The sequence below is a fragment of the Podarcis liolepis genome, assembly GCF_965112155.1.
Source record: "Podarcis liolepis genome assembly, chromosome: 16".
Classification (NCBI taxonomy): Eukaryota; Metazoa; Chordata; class Lepidosauria; order Squamata; family Lacertidae; genus Podarcis; species Podarcis liolepis.
The window spans coordinates 33,097,013-33,123,116 of record NC_139567.1 but is presented as its reverse complement, the minus strand read 5'-3'; the positions used below and the strand labels follow the sequence as shown (position 1 = coordinate 33,123,116).

General features: G+C 44.6%; 1 protein-coding gene across 15 annotated transcripts in view; it reads right to left on the bottom strand.

Annotated features, from left to right (window-relative positions):
- Nucleotides 1–26,104, bottom strand: part of CUX1 (cut like homeobox 1) — a 276,461-nt gene that overhangs the window by 14,096 nt on the left and 236,261 nt on the right. For 14 of the 15 annotated variants that reach the window (XM_083479155.1, XM_083479160.1, XM_083479159.1 and 11 more), the window contains 3 exons: nucleotides 23,684–23,872; nucleotides 21,559–21,823; nucleotides 3,825–20,003 (listed from right to left, as the gene is read on the bottom strand). The exons of the other annotated variant lie outside the window; for it this stretch is intronic. In XM_083479155.1, the coding sequence (XP_083335281.1) occupies nucleotides 19,292–20,003; nucleotides 21,559–21,823; nucleotides 23,684–23,872 (1,166 nt within the window). In that variant the 3' untranslated portion in view covers nucleotides 3,825–19,291. Of the gene's footprint in view, nucleotides 1–3,824; nucleotides 20,004–21,558; nucleotides 21,824–23,683; nucleotides 23,873–26,104 lie in introns of those variants that run through there. 15 annotated transcript variants of the gene reach the window in all.

The following is a 26,104-nucleotide window of genomic DNA, read 5'->3' as shown; positions in this document are numbered from 1 at the left end:
AGCTGAAGGGGGAAGAGGGTTTAGTGAGCAGGAAGCGTCTGGGGCAGAGACTCAGGGGTAGAAGCGAAGGCTGGAGAGGAGGGTGGCCAAGAGGCAGAGGGGAGGCAGGCTGCTGAAAAAGCCAGGGGGTCTCCCCCTCCTGCTGCGACCAGCTTCCCTCTCCTGCTGGCCTCCCGGAGCTTAGAAGAGGGGGTGATGAGGGCAAAGCAAAGAGAGACAAGGCAATGGAGTCTTAGGCTGCTGGAGAAGGACCTGAGGGAGCAGGACCCTTAGAGAGTGGCGGGAAGGCCTTCTGTCCATGCAACTGCCTCATTGGGCAAGACCTACTGGGAAGGGTTGGTTGGGAACACTAGGCCTGCACTGTTTGGGTTTCTTTGAATAAAGAGTTATCTTCAGACAGAGGGCCTTCTCGGTAGTGGCGCTGCCCTGTGGAACGCACTCCCTTCAGATGTGAAGGAAATAAGCAGCTATCTTATCTTTAAAAGACATCTGAAAGCAGCCCTGTTTAGGGAAGTTTTTAATATCTAATGCTGTATTGTTTTTAACACTCGATTGGGAGCCGCCCAGAGTGGCTGGGGAAACAGCCAGATGGGCGGGGTATAAATAATAAATTATTATTATTATTATTCACTGACGTTGGGTGTTTTATTGCTGACCTGTCCCAGACTCCAGCTCCTGACACACAGTCTGCTCAGTTGTGTTCCCCTTTCCCGCCCCCTGCCACTAACTCAGTGTGTGTGCTTTAACTGTTTATTGTACGTGCATCTGTGTGTATTTTAAATGCCGGTCATGCTAGTTGCTGATGTGGGGATAGGCACTTCTGTGCATGCTTATTCAGCAGCCCCACCTGTTACATATTCAGTGGGTCTTAAGTCCTGAATAGGGCTGCACCCTCAATTCCTCTCCCACCTCCCTCCAAAGGGTCGGACATAATATATCCATTTCTAATCCCACCCCAACTGTCCCCTGAGCAGGTCTAGCCCTCCTTTTTCCTGTTTGCCCCTAGAACAGAATTTAGGAACATAGGAAGCTGCTTTACAGAGTCGGACCATTAAATCTCAACCTGGGCCCCCCACCGAGTTATCCCAAGGGGTTCGTAACTCTCCTCCAACCGACACTTGAAGGGATTTCATCTGCTGCCCTCCTCTGCCTTAGCGCTGAGCTGATGGCAAGCGCTGGAAAGCAGGGGAGTGTTGCTCAGTGGTTGGGCCTGGCCTTCCCTGCTTCCCTGCCTTGGGGCCTTAGCAGAGCCTGGAGGGAACAGAGTTGCTTTTTGGGGTCTCCTTTGCTTGGGGTGTTTTTTATGTGGCACAATACATAGGGATTATTGGTAGGAGGCGGAATACACAGCATGGTGGCTTGAAGGCCCTTCTTTTGATTTAAGGCCCATCTGGTCTAACATCCTGATCTCTCAGTGGCCAACCTCCCATTTAAAATTCCCCTCATCAGATGTCAAGGAGATAACTAACTACATAACCTTTAGAAGACACCTGAAGGCACCCCTGTATGGGGAAGGGGTTTTTTTTAATAAAAAAGTTTATTGTTTTAATGTATTTTGGAAGCCCAGAGTGGCTGGGGCAACCCAGTCAGATGGCTGGGGTATGTATGTATGTATGTATTTATGTATTTATTTATATTATTATTATTATTATTATTATTATTATTATTATTATTATTATTATTAAACCTGTGGGAAACCAACAAGCAGGATTCAAGCCCAAGAGCCCTTTCCCCTCCTGTGGTTTCTGGCAATTCACAAGCACAGCTGCCTCCAACTTCAGAGGATGAGCACAGCCATCTGTAGCCCTCTCCTTCATGAATTTGTCTAATTCTCTTTTAAAGCCATCCAAATTGGAGGCCATCGCTGTCTCCTGAGAGAAGGCGGTCCATGGTTTAACTATGCACTTTCTTTTACCCATCTGGAATCTTCTGATGGATTTTAGCCAGCTCTATGCCAAGGTCTGTTGGCAGACTTTCTTTTTATTTTATTGCCTTTTTATCATCTCACCTTTTTCTCAATGGAGTTCAAGGCGGTGTACATGGTTCTCCCTCTCCACAATAAACTTGTGGGCCTGGCTTAGTGGGGATTTGAACCCTGGTCTCCCACTCTTAATCACTACTCCAAACTGGCTGTGTTCAGGTTCCTTAGTTTTGGCATTATTGGAAATTACTTCTGGTTTTTTATTGGGACAAATTGTGTGGATGGGGTTGCCTTATTCTTTGTTTATTCCTTTCCCCCTGGTTTAGGTTGGTTTTGTGGGGTTTGGGGTGGGGAAGAGCTTTGGGGGCTGTTTGTTGCTCAGAGTAGAATCAGCTGCTTATGCTCACTAGCTTATAAAAAAGAAAATTTTAAAAAATTATAAATAAAATAGAATCAAATTACTTGATATACAAATGGCTTTACTTAAATTTCTGCAAGTAAACTCCACTCAAGTATACAATTGATAGTACTGATTCTATGTGTAGGAATATATTAGTGGCATTTAAAACTCGGATTTCAGTTCTCTTGGGAATGATTTCAATGCCATGCACTTTGAAGTAAAACAAAAACTGTATTTAGTTTAGTGATTGATTAGCTGGGTTGTTGATCGTTGGTTATACTGGGGGGGTGGGATAAAGGAATGAATTTATAAATAATTTTTTATCTTTCGTACCTTTTTGGATTGATTAATTGGGTTTTCAGTGGGTATACTGAGGAAATAAATGAATTTGTATTTATGAATGAATGAATAAATGTATACTTAATACCTTTTGGAATTAATCCCTTGGGTAGTTGAATGGTGGTGGGCACACTGGGGAGATGATTTTTTGCTGCCTTCTTTGATTTTTGGCACATTTGCAAATTTATTTGCGGAGGGCAAGGGGAGGGCAAAATGGGATGCGGTACAATGTGAGGAAGAGTGGATACGGAAGATATGGACAAAGGGCAGAGAGATAGAGCTTGTTCAAGTGGAAAATGCTGGTATTTGGGAGCCAGTTTTCTCACACACAGTGCTCTTCCACCAAGTTGTAAACATCTCTTCTGTTGAGGCTTCTGCAAGAGGCTTTCTCCCAGCGGAGGGGCATCTACGGATCCAACCTGCTATCTTTGTGTGTGTGTGTGTGTGTGTGTGTGTGTTTGCACCAGGTAGGGGGAACCTTTGCCCCCCCCAGGTGTTAGCGAACAACAACTTCCATCACACCAGACCACACTTGCTGGTGCTGATGGGAGTTGTTGTTGTTAATAATAATAATAATTTAATTTGTATACCATCCTATATCTGCAGGTCTCAGGCCGGTTACAACACAAAACCGCAATATAAAAACACAAAATTCATGACAGAAATGTAAGCAAGCCAATAATCCCGCCAATACATTTTAAAAGGGCACTGCATGTCAATCAGCCAAACATCTGGTTAAAAAGGAACGCTTTTGCCTGGCGCCTAAAGGTGTATAATGAAGGTGCCTTGTGAACCTCCCTGGGGAGAGCATTCCACAAATGGGGAGCCACTGCAGAGAAGGCCCCGTTCTCGTGTTGCCGCCCTCCATACCTCTGGCGGAGGAGGCACACAAAAGAGCTGTAGTTCTGCAACGCTGGGAGAAGCAAGTGTTTCCCCACCTACGGAAAAACACAGATTCCACCCCCCCCTTTCTATTTAAAAATGAGCAAATGTGAATGATGGATAGATAGATCTTGCGGCGAAAAGGCTGCCGTCTTCTCACAATAAACAAGCAATCGTCACACCCAACATATTTAACTCCCAGACGAGCAAAAACGGAACCCCCGTCAAAATGTTTGCTGCTTTTGAGTCCAGTCTGCCTGAAGAAAGACAACCTACACGTCGTTATGTTTGTATAAAAGATATTTACTTCAATTATCACACCTAGGGTGCTAGTGAATTATAATAATACATCATGTGAGTTTCGTACAGTGATATTGCTTCTCCATATCATATAGGGACTGTTGTACAGTGCTGAGAACAGAACATTGTATGGCGGGCCCAAGACAGGAAGGAAATGCCGCCCCCCCTAACGAAGGGAGGCCCCCCACTCCGTCACAGCCAACCATATAAAACTTTTTTTTTCTTTAATAAACTTCTGAACAAGAAATAAAATGTTACAAAAGATGAAATCACAGCAACACAACGTGGGGCTTCTCAAAGCTACTTGTACAAAAAAAAAAAAAGAAGACACTTTTTTTGGTCAATTGGGTCTTTGTGAGGATATTTCATTAAAATCTGTGATTGTGAATATAAGAAATGAGCGTCTAAAAACATCTAAGACTTAGTGCGTTACAGGAAAATAATAATAATAATAATATAATATTTATATATATATATATAAAATACTGCTAAAAATGTCGGACACCACAAGTACACGGGGGTAAAATGGAGCTTATCATCAATTTTTTTTTTAAAAAAGAAAATATTCTCAGGAAAAAAAATACACCTTTTTTTTTGTTTCGAGTTCATTTTGTGCTGTGTTAGTAGTCAGGGCAAGTCCAAAGGTTAGCCCGATAAAATGGCAAGTAGTTATTGCACAAATGCAAAAAATAAAAACAAAAAATAAAATCTTCAGAGCGCATGACCCGCTGGGAAGGTCTCCTGTGCAAGTCCCCAGGTTTCAATGGGACGTGCACACAAGCCTCTTGAGGCGGATCGTGGCCTTGACTTAAAATTATATATATATATATATGTGAAAAGGGACTTCGGGGAAGCAAACAAACAAACAAAAAATTAGGTTGCCATTTACTTTGGATTTAAAACGTCCAAATTCGCACACATGACATTCTCAGAGTGTTGTCCACAGAGCAGAACACACAGTGCCTTTTGGGCAGGGAGGGGTGGGGTTGGGGGGAGAGCGGCAGAAAACGGCTTTCGACATTGGAAATGCATAGACTATTTGGAGAAGAAAGAATAACAATTTAAAGGGGGGGGGACCACACCTTTACCAAAAGCTCATTATTTTAAAAGTAGACCTTCCTTACCCCACCCGTCACCAGTCCAAACTAGCACAAGAAAATAAAAAATAAAAAAGGAAGGGGGAAGTGGTTGGGTTTGGCTGGGGGCACGATCCACCAGGACCTCCTCCTTGCTCTCCAGAAGTTAACCAGACATGTTCCCACATGACTCCTGTTCATTTTGATCCCGTGCAGTTGGCTCGTGCCCAAAGACCCTTCAAGGGGGCTGCTTGCTCCCAGAGAGGTGTTGCACCAATTTGCTTCGGAGACTCCGAGGAAGGGCAGGGGTGGCATTCAGGGCTAGTCCTACTCAAAGTAGACCCACCAAAGTGAATGGATGTGAGTAACTTTATCGTTTGGCAAGCTCAAAGGGTCTACTCTGAACAGGACCTAGTTGAAAACAACCCCGGGACTCCCTGGAATCACCCCACGGGTTTGCTAAATGAGTGGCAAGCCTTCTTCTGCACAGTAACGGGGTTTTTAAAAACAAAAAAGGCAACTTTCCCCCCTTCATTTTCTTTGTTTCTGCATAAGCTGCTGCCTCTCGTATTACCTCCTCAAAGAACAGTTGCACGCCATACCACTCAACTGTGTTCATCATTACAAATGGGCAGAGAAAGAATCCATAGCTGTCAACTTTTTTCCTTTTGCGAGGAATCCTATTCGGAAGAAGGGAATTTCCTTTTAAAAAAGGGAAACGTTGACAGCTATGAAAGAATCCCTCTCAGACCTGGACAATTAGGCAGGGTGGTGCAACACCACAAAATGTACAATTATTTACTGTCTCCTTGTATTTTGACCACCATCAAGTGAGGGAGGTGGGGGAGTGAGAGAAGAGAGGCAACATTTGGATTTTTGCCTCAGGCCCCAAAACTTATTGGGCCTTTCCGGCCTCTGTGGGTGGGGTCTCCTGTTCTCATCCCCACTCCCTCACCTGAAAAGCCCAGAGAATCAATTTCTAGACAAACCCAAAAGCAGGTTGAGATGCAAAGTTGACAGCTGCATGGCTCACGCCATCCTTAACCCTCGCCTGAAAGCTTTCAAACGGAGCACGTGTATAGTCATATTCCACGCCAAGCTGTTTTTCAGTCTACTACTGGAGAGTTACTATGGCACTTGGGGCCTGGTGCAGAGGCAAAGGAAGGAGCAGAAGTTTCTTTTAAACACTCCCCCCTCCAAAAAAACAAAACCACACCCCTAGGGTGAGACGTCACTCACAGCATCACCAAAGTCAACACGCTCCGCGCTGCCAGATGTTAGCATGCGATGGGTATTCTCACATAGCAGAAACAGACCTTGCCATTTTAAATTTGGAAAAGACGCACTCAGGTGAAAGAGGAACCTTGCTGAGGAAAGCAGTCTCTCGGCTGAAAATACTTTGCTAGAAACGGCGATGAACTTTGGGAACAGCAAAAAATGCCTCTTCACGGACCCATTCCACAGACTCAAGGAGGCTCAGAGCGCTTTGTGCATTTGCTTCATTCCTTGTCCTCCCCGCCCAAAGCTGCGTCCTTCTAAACTCTCAAAAGCAGATCTTTAAATTAAAAACGATTTTATACACATTTACAAAGTATCCAGAATATACAAAGGAATGATATGAGTCTTGGCTGACCACCTGAGGTGCAAGTCAAGCCGTGCAGCCACTCGCTTGGGGCAACGTTGCACGCACGAATCATGCAACTGTGTACACTTGGGACAGATATGTGAGCATGGCCGTTGCAGTTTTATGCAGGAAGCTCTGGAAAGCACTTTGGGAAATAATAATAATAATAATCTCATTACATGTAGGAAAGGCTCAATGTTTGTGCGAGTTTTCGGGATGAAACAAAAGATACGATATGCTCGTGGTGCAGTTGATTAACAGAACCACTTCACAGATAAGTGCTGATGATGATGACTAAAGAGGCAGAAAAGCAGATGTTTTTCATTTGTTTTTAACAAGTCCCAGTTAAACTGGAATGAACTTATTGTTAAGTCCCTTTTTCCAAGAGACTAAGAACGAGATGCTTCAGTGCCTTTAAAGGTTGCATAAGACAGGTCGGGTATCGAAGTGGGTGGGGTGGGATGTTTGAGCCACTAAGTGCCTAGCAGATAACTTGCATGATTGTGTCTATCAGGTAGAAGAATAGAACTGCAGAGTTGGAAGGGACCCCGAGGGCCATCTAGTCCAACCCCCTGCAAAGTCGTAACTTTGTCTATCCTGTCATAGCTAGGCTGTGCAAAAGGGCAGGGAATGTCCGCAACACATGTCTGCTCCCCAAATGGAGGCAGAGCTATGTAAAATTGAAATTTGGTAATTACCACTTCAACAGGATGTAGTTAATGGTCTTCAAATCCATTGATGACCAGCTTGGAGGAGTGTTTTGCAGTCACAAATTCAAGAGGACAGATGATTACGATGCTTTACCAAAGGAAAACAAAATCGTGGCATGCAAGCAACCACGTGGCAAACCTTTCCTGTGTGTATCATTGTGCCAAGGAACGAGGCAAATCTATCCACACCTGTAAACGCCTAATAATTTTAAAAGCGGAGTGCAAAAAATTCTCCCTCGTTGCTTGGTAGGACAACCACCTTACCAAGTGGTTGCTTTGCAAACTGTGGGACATAACTAGTGCTGGTGCCTGGCTATTTCGCACTGTAGGCAAGGTTATTTTGTGCCACAGGCAAAGTAAACGATTTACATTGCCCTCCCAAAATTAACTTGCAATTTTCAAAAGCAGGTGTCTTGTAGAAATGACATTCTTGAAAGATTATCAGAAATTTTAAGATATCACAAAAACTAATCTGTATAAAACTGTGCTCCTCAAAGGTCAGTACTGTGTCCCTCTGAGTAGTTGGCCTAATGAGAGTACCAGCCTTTTTGTAACCACTTGGTAAACGGTCATATACTCAGTGTTCCTAATACGATGCCACAATTCCACCTGTAATTTCACCAATTATGGATGCCACAATTCCATCAAAGATGCCACTGCCAGATCTTCAAAGACAGAGGAGCTCATATTTGCTCACTTAACACGTTCCATACAGGTTAGCTCCCTACAAACAAATATTTCTTATTGCACAAAGATTTAATGCATGCTATTAAGTGCTTTAGAAAAATTAGTGCCCCAACAACCCAGATTTCTGCATTTTCCTTAATGGATCCTGAGTAGATAGGTATTCTCTGATATGTGCTGAAATCCAAATCTGTATAATCTAGACTGAGAATGTGTAAGAGTTATGCTTGTTAAATTGTTAAAAACTGGGGGTGGGGTGGGGGAATATAATAAAAAAGGAAAGGAAAGGAATCCAAATCACTGGTTAATTTCAGGTTAGAAGAAGCTAACAAATGCAAGTTTGTGAAAGATGTAAATGACAGCAGAATTTAGGACTTTGGACAAAGGAAACAAATCACAAAGCAAAACACAAACTTTCATCTAAATCTCCTAAATAAAGCTCAATATATCTGAGAATTATAAAACTGTGTGTGAATAACCATTGCCCTTCTCTAGTAAACTTGGTTACTTAAATATAGCAAGCAACTTTAAAAATGGGAAATACACAATCCAAATTTATTTTTTGAGGGGGCACGCTTTCATTTTTCTCCATCATAATAGACCACTAAACAAAATGCATTATGATGATTTGCTTTCTTAAAGCCATGAATTTTAAAGCTTATCTCAGCCCTACTGGAATCAAGGAGACACCTTGAATGGCTTGTTGTATGCAGGCTCAGTATTTTGTAAGACCACGCTTGCCTCCACCTTCCAAATCTCTGGAGAGCAGAAACTCACAGGAGATTCCCTCTTTGTTCAGCAAGATGTCCAGCATGGACTCCTCATGTGCACAATTCCAACAGAGGGGCATCCACACACACACACACACACATTTTGTGTATGTGAAGCTGTCTCCCTCACCAAAGAGACCAGGGGAGCTGGTTCAAGCATGACTTCAGTGTGCGCCCCAGTGCGCAATGAATCCCTTGCAGGCATGAGTACTTGGTGTGTGCAACTGTGAGGAATAACTGGATCAGGGTGATGGGGTGTTAAAATGATGGGGGAAAGACTGCTATCCTGCACACAGGTGATGCATGCACAGCTACAAGCAGCATGGTGACATGCTAAGACAGGGAGGGAAAGGTCAGCTTTAACAACCGAGGCCTTAAAATATGCAACCTTTTCCCCTTTGTGGTTACAAAATCTGCATGGCTGCTGGATATTGCAGAAGGAATCAGCACCCTAAGCGTTCCAGTGTCCGTTGGTGACATTTTAAAGCTTGGCCTCCTGTCCGTGCTCTGACATTATCCAGTTTGGATGCTGCCAATGCCAGAGGTACAGACGTCCTACATACATAGTAACTTCTGCAGAATATACTTCGAAAACCAAACCCCATAATGCTTATTCCACATGCGTGGCTACAAAGACAACGGGTAAGCAGGCAAATGCGTTTGAATCTTCACTGCATCATTGCTAATCCAGCAAAATTACTGCAAGCTTTAACGACTGTTATTGAACAGTACAATCCTACGCAAGTCTACTCATAAATAAACCATGCTGACTTCAACAGGGCTTTCTACCAGGTAAATGGGTATAGGATTGCAGCTTAAGGTAGATTTAACTGGAAGCAAGGCTCACTAGACACAGAAGTAAATTTCTGAAGGTAAGAGCTGTTTAATAGTGGAAGACTCCCTTCTGAAGGTGGTGGACTCTCCTTCCTTGGAGATTGGGTGGCCATCTGTCATGGATGCTTTAGTTGAGATTCCTGCATTGCAGGGGGTTGGACAAAATGACCCTCAGGACCCCTTCTAACTCGACGTTTCTATGATTTCTGAGTAAGCATGCACAGCACCAAAAGGCTTTTGCTACTGATACGAGTGGCAGCTTTCGTTTAATTGTGTTATCTCCAAAAAGCACCTGTAACATGCCAATTGATGTAACTGATTAAAAAGGCAGGTGGTTAATCTGGTATATGGGTATGGGACCAGTGGCCATGCAGATGTTCGTGGACTCCAACTGACATCATGGGCAATGGTGATGGGAGTTGAGAGTCTAGCAACATCTCGCAGGTTCCCCACCTTGCCAGCCCTAGAAATTGCACAGAGGCTGCAAAGGACAAGGTACCTTAAAAGATGGTGGCACAAGTGGCTGGAAGGCTGCAGGCAACTTCACATGCTCATATAAGAAAATGCATGCCACCACACTGCAAATTAAAGGTGCCCCCAAGCACTTGTGTTTATTTCAGCAGTTTCTTAACGGAGTGGAAAATGAAGATGGGCAGTCCTGACAAGAATTGGGCTGGCCCTTACCAAAGATATATGCCCTGTTCTTCACAATTATATCCTGATTTTGCTATGCACAGGTTGTGCGAAAGCCTCTCTTGCTTGAGAAAAAGCACTGCATGTTTTCAAGCTGTTGAAGATACTTATTCAGGCTTCAGCGCTGTGGGCCCAAGAAGTGGAACAGTTTGTGCATGACCAGGTCTAACTGCTGGTCATTCAAGGCTGTTCAAAGACCTACATTTTGGGTAAGTTGCGTTGATCCCAGCCATGTTCATCTGGAGTTGTTTGAGGAAGTAGGTTGTATAATGAATCTGTTTTTTAAAAGGTAAGTAAATGGATGAACCTTGCAAAAATGACACGAGTTAGGCAACTCATTCTATATGCACTCAGAAATGATCCATGCAACTAAATACATTATGTTTTCACCAGAGTAACAAGGATAGCAAATTGATTAATGGGTTTAAGTAAATGAATATTTTTGAATTTAACCAATTCATTTCTAAACAAAACTGGATGTCTTGAGTATTTCGGTAATGACTGTTGACCAAAGTTAAGACACGCTATTGCTTTGAAAACTATTTGAAGCATATGTGCTCCGGCTGCTGGCTTCCATGCATGCTTATCAAGGGCCTTTGTGGAAATCTTAATACATAAATGAGAGATGCCCTTGAGCACATGGAGCCCTCATGTGTGGGACTCCAGATATCCTGCTCCTTGCAGTTGTGAAGACTGTGAACTGCATGATACTCAGAGAGTTTGTAGCAGATCCAGGAGTACAGGCTTCCCTTCCATGACTAAAAAAAAATTATATTTTTTGGGTGTGTGTGTCTAGTTTTTAAATGAATTAAACTAATTAATTTCTTCCATTATGAAACTTATTACTTCAACAATTTCAGCCTTAAGTGTGCTTGTGCAATACTTTTCTAAGATGCAAAGGTCCACAATTAATTTTTACAGTGGGCTGCAATGTCAGTTGTTGGGCTCACAGAGAGCCTTGGGATTCTTCTTCAGTGGAGTGCTAGACTATGCATTCAGATCACAAGTCACGAAAAATAGTGACTCATTGGATCAGACTGACAGACCGCATTTCTGCTCAGAAGCCAGCACTCCTGGGTCCAGTAGGACTTACTCCCAGGTAAGTATTCCACCACAGCCTTTGGGCATATAGGATGGAGTGGAGTTTACTTAAGTTGCAGCCTCCACCTTCTTATTAGAGAAAGGACAAGAAAGGAAAGCAAACATGCAATGATGAGCAGATCTTTGCATGTCCCCCCTTCTGAGGCTGACATTTGCGCAGAGGGACTGCTTAACGTGCCATGGGAAGCAATAACACCTCAGAAAACGGAAGCAAACATGTAAGGTGGCAACTAAAATATTTAGCATTCTGCGTAGGATGGGAGGAATTTTGGTTTCACTACAAATGGTGGCAAACGGCTACTAGATCAATGCACCAGCAAGTTAATTGCATTAAAAGGTCCCAGCAATGTACAACTGAGTTATAAAGAACCCAATTTCTTTAAAAGTCCCAACAACTGGGTGTGGGGCTTAAAAACATCACCCCACTACTTTATTTCAACAGATTGTTTCCACGCGATATAATTAAGTGCTTAGTGGTGCCTGAAACATAAGGCACCAGCAATCTGCTAGTCCTGTGGAGGGAATAGAGGTAGCTTTGTCCATTGGTGTTAGGCTGCTCCTCCTTCTCTCATAGCTAACCTTGGAGAGAGAAGACCTCCTGGATGTATCCCGCAGGAAGTTCTAGTCCACAGGAGACCGACTAGGAGAGCTGTTCTCCTGGTACAGGCCTGGCCAGTGTTCACAATGCAGCTGGCCTGGGGCACATTTAGCACTATCCAGAACACAAGGGCTTGGATGCATAGAACTGTGAGCAGGAGGAGGGAGAGTAGCTAGCGCTGGTCCACAAACCTGGTCTGACTGTTTAAGCAAGTGCTGTGATAGTGTCCACAGCAGTTCCTGAACCTCTTGCTTGTGTGCAAACCTGGTTCCGCACTGCTTTGCCTTTCTTGCTCCAGGAATCATTCTTTGAGCTGGGGGCACCTACAGGGCATGACACCCATCCGATTCAACCCAGTATGGTTGGCAGTGGCCCTTAGCATCCTCTCACCCTAAGGAGCCTCCCTCACTGTCTTCAAGTTTATATAACCATGAGTAGGATGAGGAGGCCAAATTGGAAATGATAGGTCCTAATAATAAGAATAAAAGCATGCATTGTGGATGTTGACAATTTCTTGCATTTGCTCACAAAGTATCTGAACTCAATGTGATTCTGCTCCAGGCAGAGTCTCACACAATCCAATACATTTCTTGGAAAGCAAGGGAGTACAGAAATATTTTAGTTCAGCTAACCGGCTTCAACAGGGTACCAAGGGCATCTAAGTGGTCATGGAGGTGACTTAAGGGACATCATCAAGGAGGTGTGAACACCATTCCACTTGCCATCACTCCCTGGTGCTCAGAAAGGTTCTCAACTGCAGCCCAAGACTCTGAAACAAAACAACTTCCATGGGTGCTTTCCTAAGGATTTTGCCAACTCTAAACTGCCAAAATTTGACAGTATTGGGGGCTTTTGAAATGGAGCATGAGAGACAGAACTGCTGAGTGTCCTCTGACTGCTGCAATGCTAGTAGAGAATACATTTTAAAAAGAAGCAGCTCTCCATGATGTTATTCTGCTAATACTTTTTTCTTTTGATTTGATTAACACTGAAGCTAAGAGTGAGATTTCTTTGCTGTTCAGTTTTTCTTTCAGAAGTCCGCACACAAAAAAGGAGCGGGGGGAATCCTTTTAAATTGCAAGGGCATCTATTGCATATTTTTTGAAGCATATTATTCTCTCAACAGCCACACACACAAAAGATAGGAGTGCAACTCTAAGGACCACCTTTCTTATTTTGGAGCTCCTTCGATCTAAAGGTAGGGAGTGGCTTTTAACAAAGATGTATAGTCAAAATGCAACTGGAATGGAGGTTAAAAGTAATTTGTCCTGCAACTGTTCCTCTGGGAGGTTTACTCACTTCTTCATCAGGAGCTGTGTACTGATTAATTGGTCTTTTAAAAATATCCAAGGCTTGTGTTTTAACTGCAGTTTATCAAAATTATCAACCTCAAGTTTAGAAATTTCTAACTTTTATTGCTTGCCAGCTAGCAAGGCATTTAATAAGGTGTTTGCGGAAACGGGCTCTTCCAGGCCTCATCCCAGGCAAATACAGAAAGAGCTGGGCCAGTCTGCACCTCATCTAAGGAGGTGTCAGTAATTAGGGGTCCAACTCTGGTTCTTTGATGATGCGTAGAACCAAAGAGGTACTAAATTTCCCACAACATTCTTCCTGATGTCCTCACACCCCTTATTCGGAACCGCCTTAAGTCAGCTGCCTGCCTGCAAGAATACTATTTCTTGGCTTAAGCTTAAGAGACTGATTCTCTATGAAATTGAATATCAATATACGTATCAAGGCTTTGAGATAAGACCGCTGAAGAAGCCCGGAAAACTACACTGGGAGTGTGCTACCTGCCTACCTGCAAGAAGGCAAGTTAGCTTGATCTTTCAGGGCTGCAGGTTAGTGCTCCTCCTCTGAGATAAATTTACTTGCAAATCAGTGCTAGCATGCTTTGGAAACGTAGGTCAATACGACAGTTGACAAATAGTACCAAACATTATGTGAAGGGCTCTGGGTGCGAAATCCGTCCCCCTTTGGTGCTGTGATTAAAGCTACAGTCCAACGCATACTTCCTTTGGAGCAAGTCCAGGCCTGGCTCAATACATTGGGTGGTGTGGGAAGAAGGACAAGGTGGTGCACCTCCCAATCTTTCCAAGCACGGAAGTTTTGCCCAGTCAGTTGCATCTTTCTTCAACACTGGCAATGGGGCGGCACCCTCTCATAGAATCATAGAGTTGGAAGGAGACAGCTTTGGAGACACAGGTCAGGTTGCATGGTACACAAAACTTGCTGCTGCTGCTGCTTTCCATCTCCCAGCTTCCGCTGCCCAAGGTAGTTGCCGCACTCTGTCTAATGGTAGGGCCGGCTCTGGGCCAAGTCACATTGAAGTCAGCGGCGCTTACTTTTGATAAAGCATTCATAGGATCAGCTCATTTCCACAAACTCAGAACCCAAAGCTGCTCTGCCCTCTCTCTCTGGGACTGCTAAAAGCTCCACCACATGCGTGTTATTAAAAGTTGTCTATGCACACAGCGTAGAAATTTCATTTGTGGAAATGAGCAGAGAATTTGGAAGCCAATGCTTTTTGCAAAAGTAGAACTGTGAAGAATTTCATGAGGCCAGTTATACACAGCTCTATTTCTCCAAAAAGCATTTGCAAAGAGGGCTTCATTTGGCCTTTTCCCCCCTACAGGGGTGAGAAAAAATACATTTTCTTAGAAAAACAGCACCTGAGAAAGCCTTCCTTTTAGGTGAATTTCACTCACTTGGAAAGAAAGGGCCATGAAGGCAGTGATGGGTGCTCATTCTCCCCTGCTGGATGCTTCTAGGACTAGCCTTGTTGGCAAACTGGAATTATTCTCAGTAGTGCGATGTGGCTCACTAAGTAGCGTGAGCTGTTGTCTTCACCTTTGGGGCTCCCACGTTGCACAATAATCCATGCAATGCCAGACGAATCATGTCAACCATTCTGGATGGGCTCTGGGCATAGCCTTAGCTCATGTGGGACATTAGCCAAGGCTGCAGACTTACATGAATAGTGCTGCCTTTTCAAGGAAACTTGCCTGCTATAATTGGTATTCTCAACGTAGTTTCCCCCAAGGGCAGGGTTTTCTGTAGCACAGGTTGGAAATGTGCTTCCTCACTGAGCTATGGCCCTTCTGTTAAAATTCTCTAGAATATTTTCCCATGGTTTTTTTGGGGGCGGGCGGGCTGGGGGCTGGCAGGGAACTACTGCATGGCAGTAAGCTTCAGCCATAAAAAAAATTGCCAGGAGTTTGCTGTAAAAGAAAGTATCGGGGAAAGCGCCTATGCATGAGGTGCTGTACAATACAGAACTACACTTGCTGAAATGTGACCTCTTAATGTAGTTTTTCAACACCGTGACTAACAACTACTGGTTTGTAATCCTTTGCACTGCAATGAACTTGCCAGCCAGGAGCGGGGCCGTTATGCTAGATTTCCCAAGGCTGAAAACTGGATTGCAAATGGCACACCTCGCCAGGACCCAAATCCAACCAAGCCTAGTTGAGAACTAATTGGAAAAGCCAGCCAAAACCTTCTTGCCAAAGACACAAGAATCAGATTTTGGATGAAGAAGGCCTTGCACAGATGATTCTTTTAGGGGAATCTCTCTACTGAGTCCATGCCAGCCTTTCCCTTCAAAGCCAAAGCAGAAATGATGGAAGGAACCAAAATGACAATACAGTGCCAAATATATACTGAAATCTCAAGCACTTTCCTGCTTCAAATTTGCAGCTGCTGGCAGAGCGGCAACATCTTCTTTGATTTGGCCTAAGAGTGCTTCAGTTCTGTGAATAAGGGTCCCTGCAATGAACCACCTACCCTAAAGCAAGCTTTACACGAGACAGATCTGCTTGGGCCTAGGGAGGAAAAAAGGAAAGAGGTTACACAATATTTACGATATGCTCCACAGGCACCAGGGTGGGGAGGGGAGGAGAAGCACAGCACATGAAAGACAACCAGAATTCTGTTATTTCAAGGCACTTCAATATTGCTTATCAGGATGGGTGGCAGAACTCTGACTGCTCGGCTAGGGCATGCTCTAAACCACACAAGTAACAACGTTATGGGATGCAGGTTTCCATGGGGAGACATCAAATCATGGGGCCCTGACGGCAGCAAGCATCCTCATATCTATCTGGGAGGGGAGGAAACATCAGAACGGGAGATCTATTGCTGTAAGAAAAGATACAAACATCTGAAGGCAAGAACGGATTCCTTCATCGATTCAGACGCTTGGCCCTGATAAAAGTGAAGATGGGTAAGCTGACAGGAAGATTTGAGAAAGAGAGGCAGATTCTGTTTGGAGAAGCAAGTGGGGAATTCTTATGGCAGAAGCTGAGCAACCCCTTAGTCACGAGTCCCACTCTGATATGCTCACGCTAAATTCCATGCATATGTTAAGAGCCGCTGTACAACGGCCTTCATGTATGTGCCAAGAGCAGAAGGTTTATCTGCTAGGAAAGGGTGATTATGCCTACGTCAAGAATCACCAGCGCTTATTTACTTCTCCAGATTTTCTTCTGGAACAGCTGGGCTTTCTCTGCTGCCCAGATTCTCGTATCAGCCACAATTTTTGCAAATACGTCTCCTCAGATCATGATGGAACAAACCAAGAGCTGTTGGTGGACCTCAAGCTCCAACATTCGGACCCTCAAAACAGTTACGAAATTATAAAATTAACAGCAAGAAGTGGTCAAAGCAAGCCTGCCTTGCAGCCTCCTAGAGCCTTCGTCCTGGGCCATGAAAAGGCATTTTTTTCTTTTAAAGCTACCAAACATTTAAATTTGTGAAGATCTGAACTAAGTGCTGCTGTCAATCCTTGAAAAGAGACTGCAAAATACACAATTGCCTTTAAAAAAAAAAACATGTGCAAGGAAGGTGGTTTCACATCTTGTAGCCCCTCCCCCCATATCAATTACTAATGAACTTCAAGCATGTTGAGGTGTAATGTTGGGAACACATTTTAAAAACTCAGAATACCTTTCCCCTGCCCCCCTCCCCATATCACAAAGAAAAAATATTAATTAGAACTTAAGAAGCAATGAATGCACCATTAAAGTGTCATCAAAAGATGTTGACCTAAGACAAAGTTTTCCATGATACACAATACGGACCCAAAAAAACGAAAGAAAAGAAAAGAAAAAGTCTGTCAATAATATACAGTATGACAACTACATCTTGTAAATTATACCCAATACTGCCGGCAGTCTATCCCTCTAAAGAATATTTGCCCCCTTTCATCCCTAACAATCAGATAATAAAATACAGCACCTATAAATAAGCAAAAATAATATATATATACCGAAATCGTTCTATCGTTAGTTTTAAAGATATGGCAATAAAGGAGTCTAAATCAGCAAACTTGTAGAAGCCGTAACTGATAAAACAGCTTATTGAAAAAAGGTGGCAGTAATGCACTCTATGCGTGCAAGAAGTACGTAAGAAAATACAGACGTATAAAATTGCACACACACTCACGCACACACTCGGCTTTCCACACGGCTCTATGCTCACGCATATACACATAGACAACAGGAGGCGTCAGAGACAATTTGGAAATTTGATTTTGTACTTTGATCGGCCTTGCAGCTTTTGCAAAACAAAGTGGAAGAGCTGACAATTGCGATGGGCACCACGCTTCTGCGCATGTTTTGGTTAGGTGTTCCGTGGTTTACGTTGCGATTACCGAATGCCACGGGCTCCTCCTGCAAGCCTTTCCTCTTTTTGTTAATGAGGACACCCCCCGCCATAAAAGGATGGTAATAATAATAATAATGATAATCCCACAACTGAAACTTAATAGAGAAATCAGTGCTTGCTGTGGGACCACAGCCAGTGATTAACCAATTAGTTAAGGGTGCTGAAAGGTCCTTTTCTATCTTAGTGGGATGTGAGAACAGGAAAGTGCCCAGTGACTGATCTTACCGCCTGCCATCAAGACAGCTCATTGTAAGCCAGGAGTGGGGAACCCATCACACCTTCAGATGTTGCTGGACTCCAACTCCCATCAGCACCAGCTGGCATGCTCAATGGACAAGGTTGGTGGGAGTTGTAGTCAAACATCAACTGAAGGCTCCCCTCTCATGTTCTAAGTGCTTCTCACTGCAAGATGCACCTCCACTCTTCCCAAAGTGGTATCAGCCAAACGCTTCCATCCTTCTAGTCAACACCACCACCCTGCCAAGGTCCTACGTATAACGTAGGCTCATTATGACACCCACCTGTCTGCAACCAAGTGAGCTAATTTCTTTTAAAAGCTGGTGGTTCTTTTCCCATAGGGCACAAATGACTAATGTAGGCATGTGTGACTAGGCAGGCTGAGGACTTGTAACTGATTTGCAAGGCTGGCATGACGCAATTCAAACTGATCCGATCAAGTACCCATTCCAAGCTGTCTCCCACACCTCCTAGAAATGAGGTCTGATCTGCGTGCTCTGTGGTTAGAGGTTAAAAAGCAGATTATAAAATACCTAGATTTCAGATTTTTTTTTCAGATTTCTTCCTTTTTCTGTCCTGATTTGGCCTAAAATGGAGTGTATTAAACAAATCCCAGCCCATAAAGAGACCAGAATTGGTTAAAGCTATGAAACGATGTGCACTACAAGTCAATTTTCTATTCCACTTTACAAGAAAAACACTGAAGTCAGCTACCACAAATTAAGATATTTTCCTGATGTGACTTTTCTCTTTTGTTTAAAAAATACGAGGAGTAAATGTGTATTTTTTTTTTAAATCCCAAGTTTTAAACAATATTCTTTTCTTGAAAATATTTAGGAATTCAAACTAGTGTGTTTAGAGTCGGGTTGACTGTGCAATCTCTTAGTGGCAACTGAACAGCTACAAAAAACCTTTTTTTCTTTTTCTCAAAAAATCTCCCCTTCCATCTTTTTTCGGTTTTCCTGCTTAAAGAAGATAATAGTGTATTATTATCGCTCTGTTTAGCCATTAGATGGCGGATAAAAAGCCCCCCTTTTAAATATGTGGGTTTAATTTTTTTTCTTCTTCTTGTTTGTATATAATTTTTTTTTTTTAGTTTTAAAGCCCACACCAAAGAGGAGGGCAGAAGGCAAAAGCTGTATGAGTTTTTTTTTCTTCCCCAGAAACTGTGGAAAATCACTTTAGGGCAATTAATAGAAACACTTCGGGGTACAAAAAGCTCGACTACACATTTTCAGTTTTCGTCCTTGAAAACACAAACATAAAACTGGGCTGAAACGCTCCTTTCGTTCTCTATATGCACCTTGGCCTATGGCATTTTTGCCCCGTGGCCTGCAGGGCTGTAAGTGCGGGACACAATTAAAACCAGAAGAGGTCCAAGTGTTTTTTTTGTGTGTGTGTTTTTGTTTTTTGTGTTTTACTTCCCCAGCTCCTCAGAGTTGGGTGAGCTTAATCTCAAAACTCCCACTCCACGGGCTCCTCTCGACTTGCGGCCTTCTCTAGGCGGTGGATTATGCTGTTCAAATTCGCTGCCTTCTTTTTCCTCAAGCTGTTGTCCCGCGTGTTCTTCGAGCAAACCGCCTCGGAGAAGCCGAACAGGGTCTGGAGGGAGTTGGTGGCTGGCGTGGAGCTGGTACTTGGCACAATGGGAATTTTCTCCACACGTTCCCCTGCGGCCTTGCAGGAGCTCTCCCCTGCAAGGAGCGAGGTGGAGGCAGCTGAGGTAGAGGCATCCTCTTCTGGAGCAGAGTTTGGCGTCGTCTCCAGAGTTTCTCCTGAATGTAGGGAGCCCGGCGGAGAACTCGGACGCGGCGCTCGGAGCCTCCCCTCGTCGTCAGTGTCGTCCAGGCTCTCCGCCCCCAAGTGGAATGTCTCCGTTTTCTCCGAAGATCCGGCGTCTCGCAGTGCCTCTTCCCCTGCATCGAAAGCTGACGCTGCTTGCCCTCCCTGAGACTTTGTGGTTGTGTTGCTGCTGTATTCGTCGGCTTCCAGGCGGCTTCCCAGCTTCCCGTCGGGCGGGCCCTCCGCGTCCACCCCATCACAACTGTCTCCTTCGGAGCTGTGAACTGCCCGGCTGCTTCTGGCCGAAGGAGAGTCGCTGGACCCAGCCTGGCTCTGGCCTCCCGCTTGGATCTCTTCGATAAAGAGCTCTCGGCGAATGCGAGACCTGGGCGGGGAGAGAGAAAGTGTAGGCGAGAGGGGAAGACGGTGTCAAGAGGGTAATGTAAGTTCAGGTAGTAATAATAATAATAATAATAATAATAATACAGTGGTACCTTGGGTTAAGAACTTAATTCGTTCTGGAGGTCTGTTCTTAACCTGAAACTGTTCTTAACCTGAAGCATCGCTTTAGCTATTGGGGCCTCCCACTGCCGCTGCACGATTTCTGTTCTCATCCTGAAGCAACGTTCTTAACCTGAGGTACTATTTCTGGGTTAGAGGAGTCTGTAACCTGAAGTGTATGTAACCTGAAGTGTCTGTAACCCAAGGTACCACTGTAATAATAATTTATTATTCATACCCTACCCATCTTAGTGGGTTTCCCCAGCCACTCTGGGCAGCTCCCAACAGAATATTAAAAACACAACATCAAACATTAAAAACTTCCCTAAACAGGGCTGCCTTCAGACGCCTTCTAAAAGTCAGGTAGTGGTTTATTTCCTTGACATCTGATGGGAGTCGGTACCGAGAAGGTCCTCTGCGGGGTTCCCTGCAACCTCACTTCTCGCAGGGAGGGAACCGCCAGAAGGCCCTCAGAGCTGGACTCAGTGTCCGGGCAAAACGATGGGGTTAGAGACGCTCCTTCATGAATACAGGGCTGAGACCATTTAGGGCTTCAAAGGTCAGCACCAACGCTTTGAATTGTGCTTGGAAATGTACTGGGAGCCAATGTAGGTCTTGATTACAACACTAATGATCTTTATAACATTTCCCACTCCTCAAGGAACTAAGAATTCAAGAAGAGCCTGCTGGATCAGGCCAATGGCCCACCTAGTCCAGCATCCTGTTCTCACAGTGGCCAGCCAGATGCCCCCAAGGGAACCCCCCAAGCAGGAGCCAAGCACAAGCACTCTTGGAAGCAGGAGGTCCCAGACTCAATCCCTGGCATCCCTAGAGAATCTTCCCTGAAATCCTGGATAGCTGCTGCCAGTCAGTGTAGACAATACTGAGCTAGATGAGACAACAGTCTGACTCTGTATAAGGCAGCTTCCTATGTTGTGTTTATTTTTAAAAAAAAAATCCTTTGAGAGGAATGGTGGGATAGAAACTTTGATACTCCTCCTCCTGCTGCTGCTGCTACTACTACAACAACAACAGATTAACCATAATCTCCTACTCATCCCTCTCAAAAAATTCAATCCCACCTGATTTCAAACTAGAAATATACACAGTGAGATGTTCATATGATGTACAGCTCTAATAAATAGGCACTGGGAGCAAGTGGATTGAGAGTGGCTCCTTTCCACTTCCTCTGCTAAGGAGCTTACCAGGGGCATCTGTTCGGCTAAATTCTGGACCACTAGGCACCACGCCCCCGCAGGTGACATGCCACACCCCTGGGACGCGTGCCAGTCACGCCCCCGCCTGCTCTCTGCCCCCTGGTGCCCGAGCATGAAGCTCCGCCACTGGGGGGCGCATTTCATAATTGGGATGCCATTGGTGCAGACTGCCAGGCTTCACTCAGTGACAGAGCAATCAACAGAGGCTCCCTAGCACATTACCTGTAATTGTGGAACCAATTAATGACGGTGCTGGTCTTCAAGTTGAGCTGTGTGGCAAGCTCCTCAATGGTTTTTGGTGATGGGTATGGCTTTTGCTGATAGGCTCGCTTCAGAGCTTCTTTCTCTTCTGGGGCCAACACGACTCGCGGCTTCTTTAGCTGATGCTGCGGCTGTGGACTGGCCCCCTGGCTGTAATCGATGCCCGCCGAAGAAGACTCTGAAGGCTGGCTGTCGCTGACCGAGCTGTGCCTTCGTTTCATGTACGCTGAAAGACAAAAAGGAAACCACAGGGATCATTTTAGGCACAAAGCCAAGCAACTGGGAGAGCCGGCATGTATGAAAGGACAGATTGGTAAGCGTATGGCAGTGTGGGTGCAGTGGTTAGAGTGCTGGGCTAGGACCTGGGGTGCCAGGGTTCAAATCTCCACTCAGCCATAGCGCTCGCTGGGCAACCTTGGGCCAGCCACCGTCTTTCAGCCTAACATACCTCACTGGGTTGAAATGGACTGAAATTGGAGTGGGGTTGGGGCAGAGAACCATGTATGGCACTTGGAGCTCCTTGGGGGAAAAGTGGGATATAAATGTATTATTAGCCATCATAAACCAAAGCCAGGATCAGATTGGCAGAGACCATGGTCACTCTTGCCCTGGCTCTACCGATTTTTGAGATTAAAATGGTGGGCAATTGGGGCCTCTGGGGAGCTGGCTGGCACTGCCCTTTGCTTTGTAGCATGTGCCAATTGGCAAAATTGCCCTTGACTGCCTGCCTGCTAGCCAGGGAATGAAGAGAGAAAGGGAGGAGGCAGCAGAAATCACAGCTAAGTTTATTAAATTACTAAGTAACAACAACATGTGCAGTGCTTCACATACATTTTCTCGTATTCTTTACAGAAATCCAGCAAGTATTGATATCTCTACTTTGGAGGCAGGCGTGTTGAGGTTTTGCCCCCAGGTCACCTGGTGAGTTCTTGGCGGAGGTACAATTTTGCACCTTATACCTCAGGATTCATAGATCCTTTGCTACACCAGTTTTCAATTTCTGCTCAAGGGATGTCAGGTTGCAGACTTGCCCCGGAGCTCCGTAGATCTGGTGTCAGTAAGGGTTGACAGCACTGATGCTAGATGGACCAATGGTCCTAACGGGGTGTAAGGTAACTCATTATAGCCATTTTACAGATGGGTATAGTTGGCAATGCAGCCTGTCCGTGTTGAGTCTCCCACCTGCTCAATAACCTGTACTGTAGGTTATTCCAGGGGTAGCTAATGCGGTGCCCTTCAGATGCTGTGGACCACGTTGTCTACCCCAGGCTTATTTTCAAGTCCTGGTGTTTACAGCAAAGGTAAGGCATTGTGTCCAATCTCTAAGCCACTGGGGTAAATAAATTGTATGCTAATATTTTGGTAAGTCAGGATAAACATTCCCAACTAATGATTTTTTTTTGGGGGGGGGGTAGAAGACAGGAGCTGAGGAGGGTCTGGTTCAGAATGAATCAGATGGGGGTGGTGGGGAACTAGGCACTGTGAGTGTGCCTGGGCACAGAATAGCAGAGAGGCCAAAGCACTGCGGGTCGAAACAGAAGTGCCAAAGACACTTGAAAAGCTTTTGACAATGTACCTCACCAAAGACTCCTAAGTAAGCTTAGCAGTTAAGGAGTAAGAAGAGAGGTTCTCTTGTGGATCAGGGGCTGATTTAAGCTGCAGCAAGCAAAAAGTAGGAATAATTGGACAATTCTCTGAATAGAGAGATGTAGAAGCAGAAACACCCCGCCCCCAGGATTGGTATTTTAACTTGTTCATAAACGATCTAGAGGTAGGAATTAAGTGTTGAGGTGGCCAAGTCTGCTGATGATACTAGATTGTTCAGAGTCATTTAAAAAAATAGATTTTGTAAGAGTTCCAAAAGGACCTCTCCAAACTGTGTGAATGGTTGGTAAAATGGAAAATGCAATTCAACGTAAACAAGTATAAAAATAATTGATGCATGTCAGGGCAATAATTTCACAAATATAATCATGGAGTCCGAACTGGTGGCGATAATTGTGTCTGGTCCGTCACTGCAAGTTCAGACCCCAAGGGCGTGCAAGGTGAGAAATATGTGCATAGCTGCAGGCATGATGGAAATTACCTTTCTTTTCCATGCGTTTCATGTCCATCAACTTCTCCACGTTGTTGGGGTCGTTGAGCCATAGCTGCATGCGAACAAACGGCTCCCGGCCCTTCAAGCTCAGCTTGTGCCAGGGCTTGGGACGTGCCAGCAGATCTGAGACTGAACCTTGTGTTAGCCCCAGGATTGTCTCCCCAAACAGACGCTGACCTGCAAAGAAGCCAAACATCAAGTTGTATTTGTGCCATGGAGAGAGAAGACAATGCGATAGGAGAAGGCAACACAAACACACACATACATGAAAGCAAAAGGGGCCCAATGTCATTAAGGAACAGAACACCATGCCAGTTAAGCCGTTTGGGCTTCTCCTGAATAGAGAGGTGGCGCAGGACCACCTCTAGGGAGGTGCAGGCAGTTTGTAGGGGGAATCCGCAACTCCTTCAACCCACCGAAAGCTGTTCTACAATTTTAAAAAATCCCAACTGCACCATGTCACATTGAAGGTGGGAGCTGGCCACATTTTATATTCCACGTAGAATTCCTGGAATTTACTGAGCCAGCACATCAGGGTGTCGCCTGCAATAAATGTCTTGCCCTGGTGTGCTTGTTTTCTACATTAAGGGAGTGTTCTTTCTGACTCCCATGTCATGATACAGAAAGAGAAAGAAAGAATAATTTGTTTTTGTCAGAGCCTCCGCTTTTGACTCATTTCAGATTGATTCGGTTCTTGAACACGTAAAATAAAAGCCAGAGGATCCAATGACTTCACCACCAAACTTGGTGATGCCTGAAATCCTTTCTGATAATCTTCTCCGTATTGTTCCAGTTTTGGTAGATGTGCTGCCGAAGCGAGCATGCCTGAAATCCTTTCTGCCCTTAGGATTCTCAGTCTGGGTGCATTTGAACTTCTGTCCACTGATTGAACACCTGACACTCCTGAGAATAATGGGCTGGTATGCAGATAACATGTACAGGCCTAATTTTTACTTAATGCTAAGCCAAACTATAGCTTAGTGAGATCGAGCAAGCATGTAGTTACTCTATGGAGAGCTAAGCTGTAGTTTGGCTTCGTGTTCAGTGTGTGTCAACGCAAGCTCATGGTTTGCCTTGATCTGAACAGCTATGGGCTGCAAACAAGGTGTGTCCTTGGTTTATTGCTAGTGGCTTGTTTGGGGAAGGCAGACCACAGGCCTGAGTTCACATACAATGCCAGGCCAAACCATGGCAGTGCAGCAACAGGAGAACTAAGACAGTTTGGTCTAGTGTTTTGTATGAACCAAGACAATGTTATTTTTGGTATTATTATTATTATTTATCACTTATAGAGTGCTCTTCAGGGTAGCTCAGTTGGTACAGCATGAGACTCTTAATCTTGGGGTCGTGGGTTTGAGTCCCATGTTGGGCAGAAGATTCCTGTATTGCAGGGGGTGGAATAGATGACCCTTGTGGTACCTCCAGATCTACAATTCTATGATTCTATGTACATGGTGCTTTTTAATCAACCTTAGTTACATGAATGCACGTCTTCTCCCCATGCTTTCCCCATCTGCATCCTTACTTAGCTATGGAAGTTTGATAATGACATGCTCAAGCATCTCCATGATTGCATATGTGAAAGTGTGTCGGGGTCAGGACAAAGGGTACCAAAATCCATACCTGGGGTGCTTAAAACTTAGAAGTTGTGAGCAGCTCTTAGGACTCCTATCAAAAAGTAGGACAGAAATCCACCAAATGGCCAGGCTCCAAATATTTAGACCTTGCTTGGGCAAGTGAGAGGTTTAATACTGCCTGCCAATTGGAGGGGTTGATCTTATTTCTTTCTACACCTGAACTCTGAGGCCTGAGCTGTGGCAGTCCCCATAAACTCTAAATAGCTAAGAGACAGCCTCATGGGCATGAGCTTCCTGCTTCAAGCTCCAGGGTATCTGAAGAAAATGTTATCCAAAAGAGCTACATCCAAACAAAACTTCCAAGGCCACAAGCGGATGTAAAAGAACAACCAAATTTTCACGAGTTTCTAATTAATCTGGGTGGTCTTGGCTTCCCCTTCAATGCTTTCTAAGCTACTGGGTTTCGGTTTTCAGCTGGGAAAATTAAAGGATTGATTCCCCTGGCTGGGAACACTTCCCACTGTTTAAGGTGAGGACCCTACAACGGAGATAATGGAAACAGGGAGCAGAAGCAGATTGAAACGATTTCCGACCCGTGTTTCCATCACTGGTTCCTGCCACTCAGAGAACAGCAGATGCTCAAACTGTACTGCAGCTGGACTCCATAACAGCTCCATTCCATTAAGCTAATCGAAACCATTCAATCAATGACCCCAGTGATGCTCACCTTGGAGCCTTCCAAAGAATCTGCTAATAATTTCTCCTGCAAGTGTTTTTAAACTCTCAGTGCAGGTGGACTTCTGCTACTGGCCATGTGGAATTTAGTATGTAT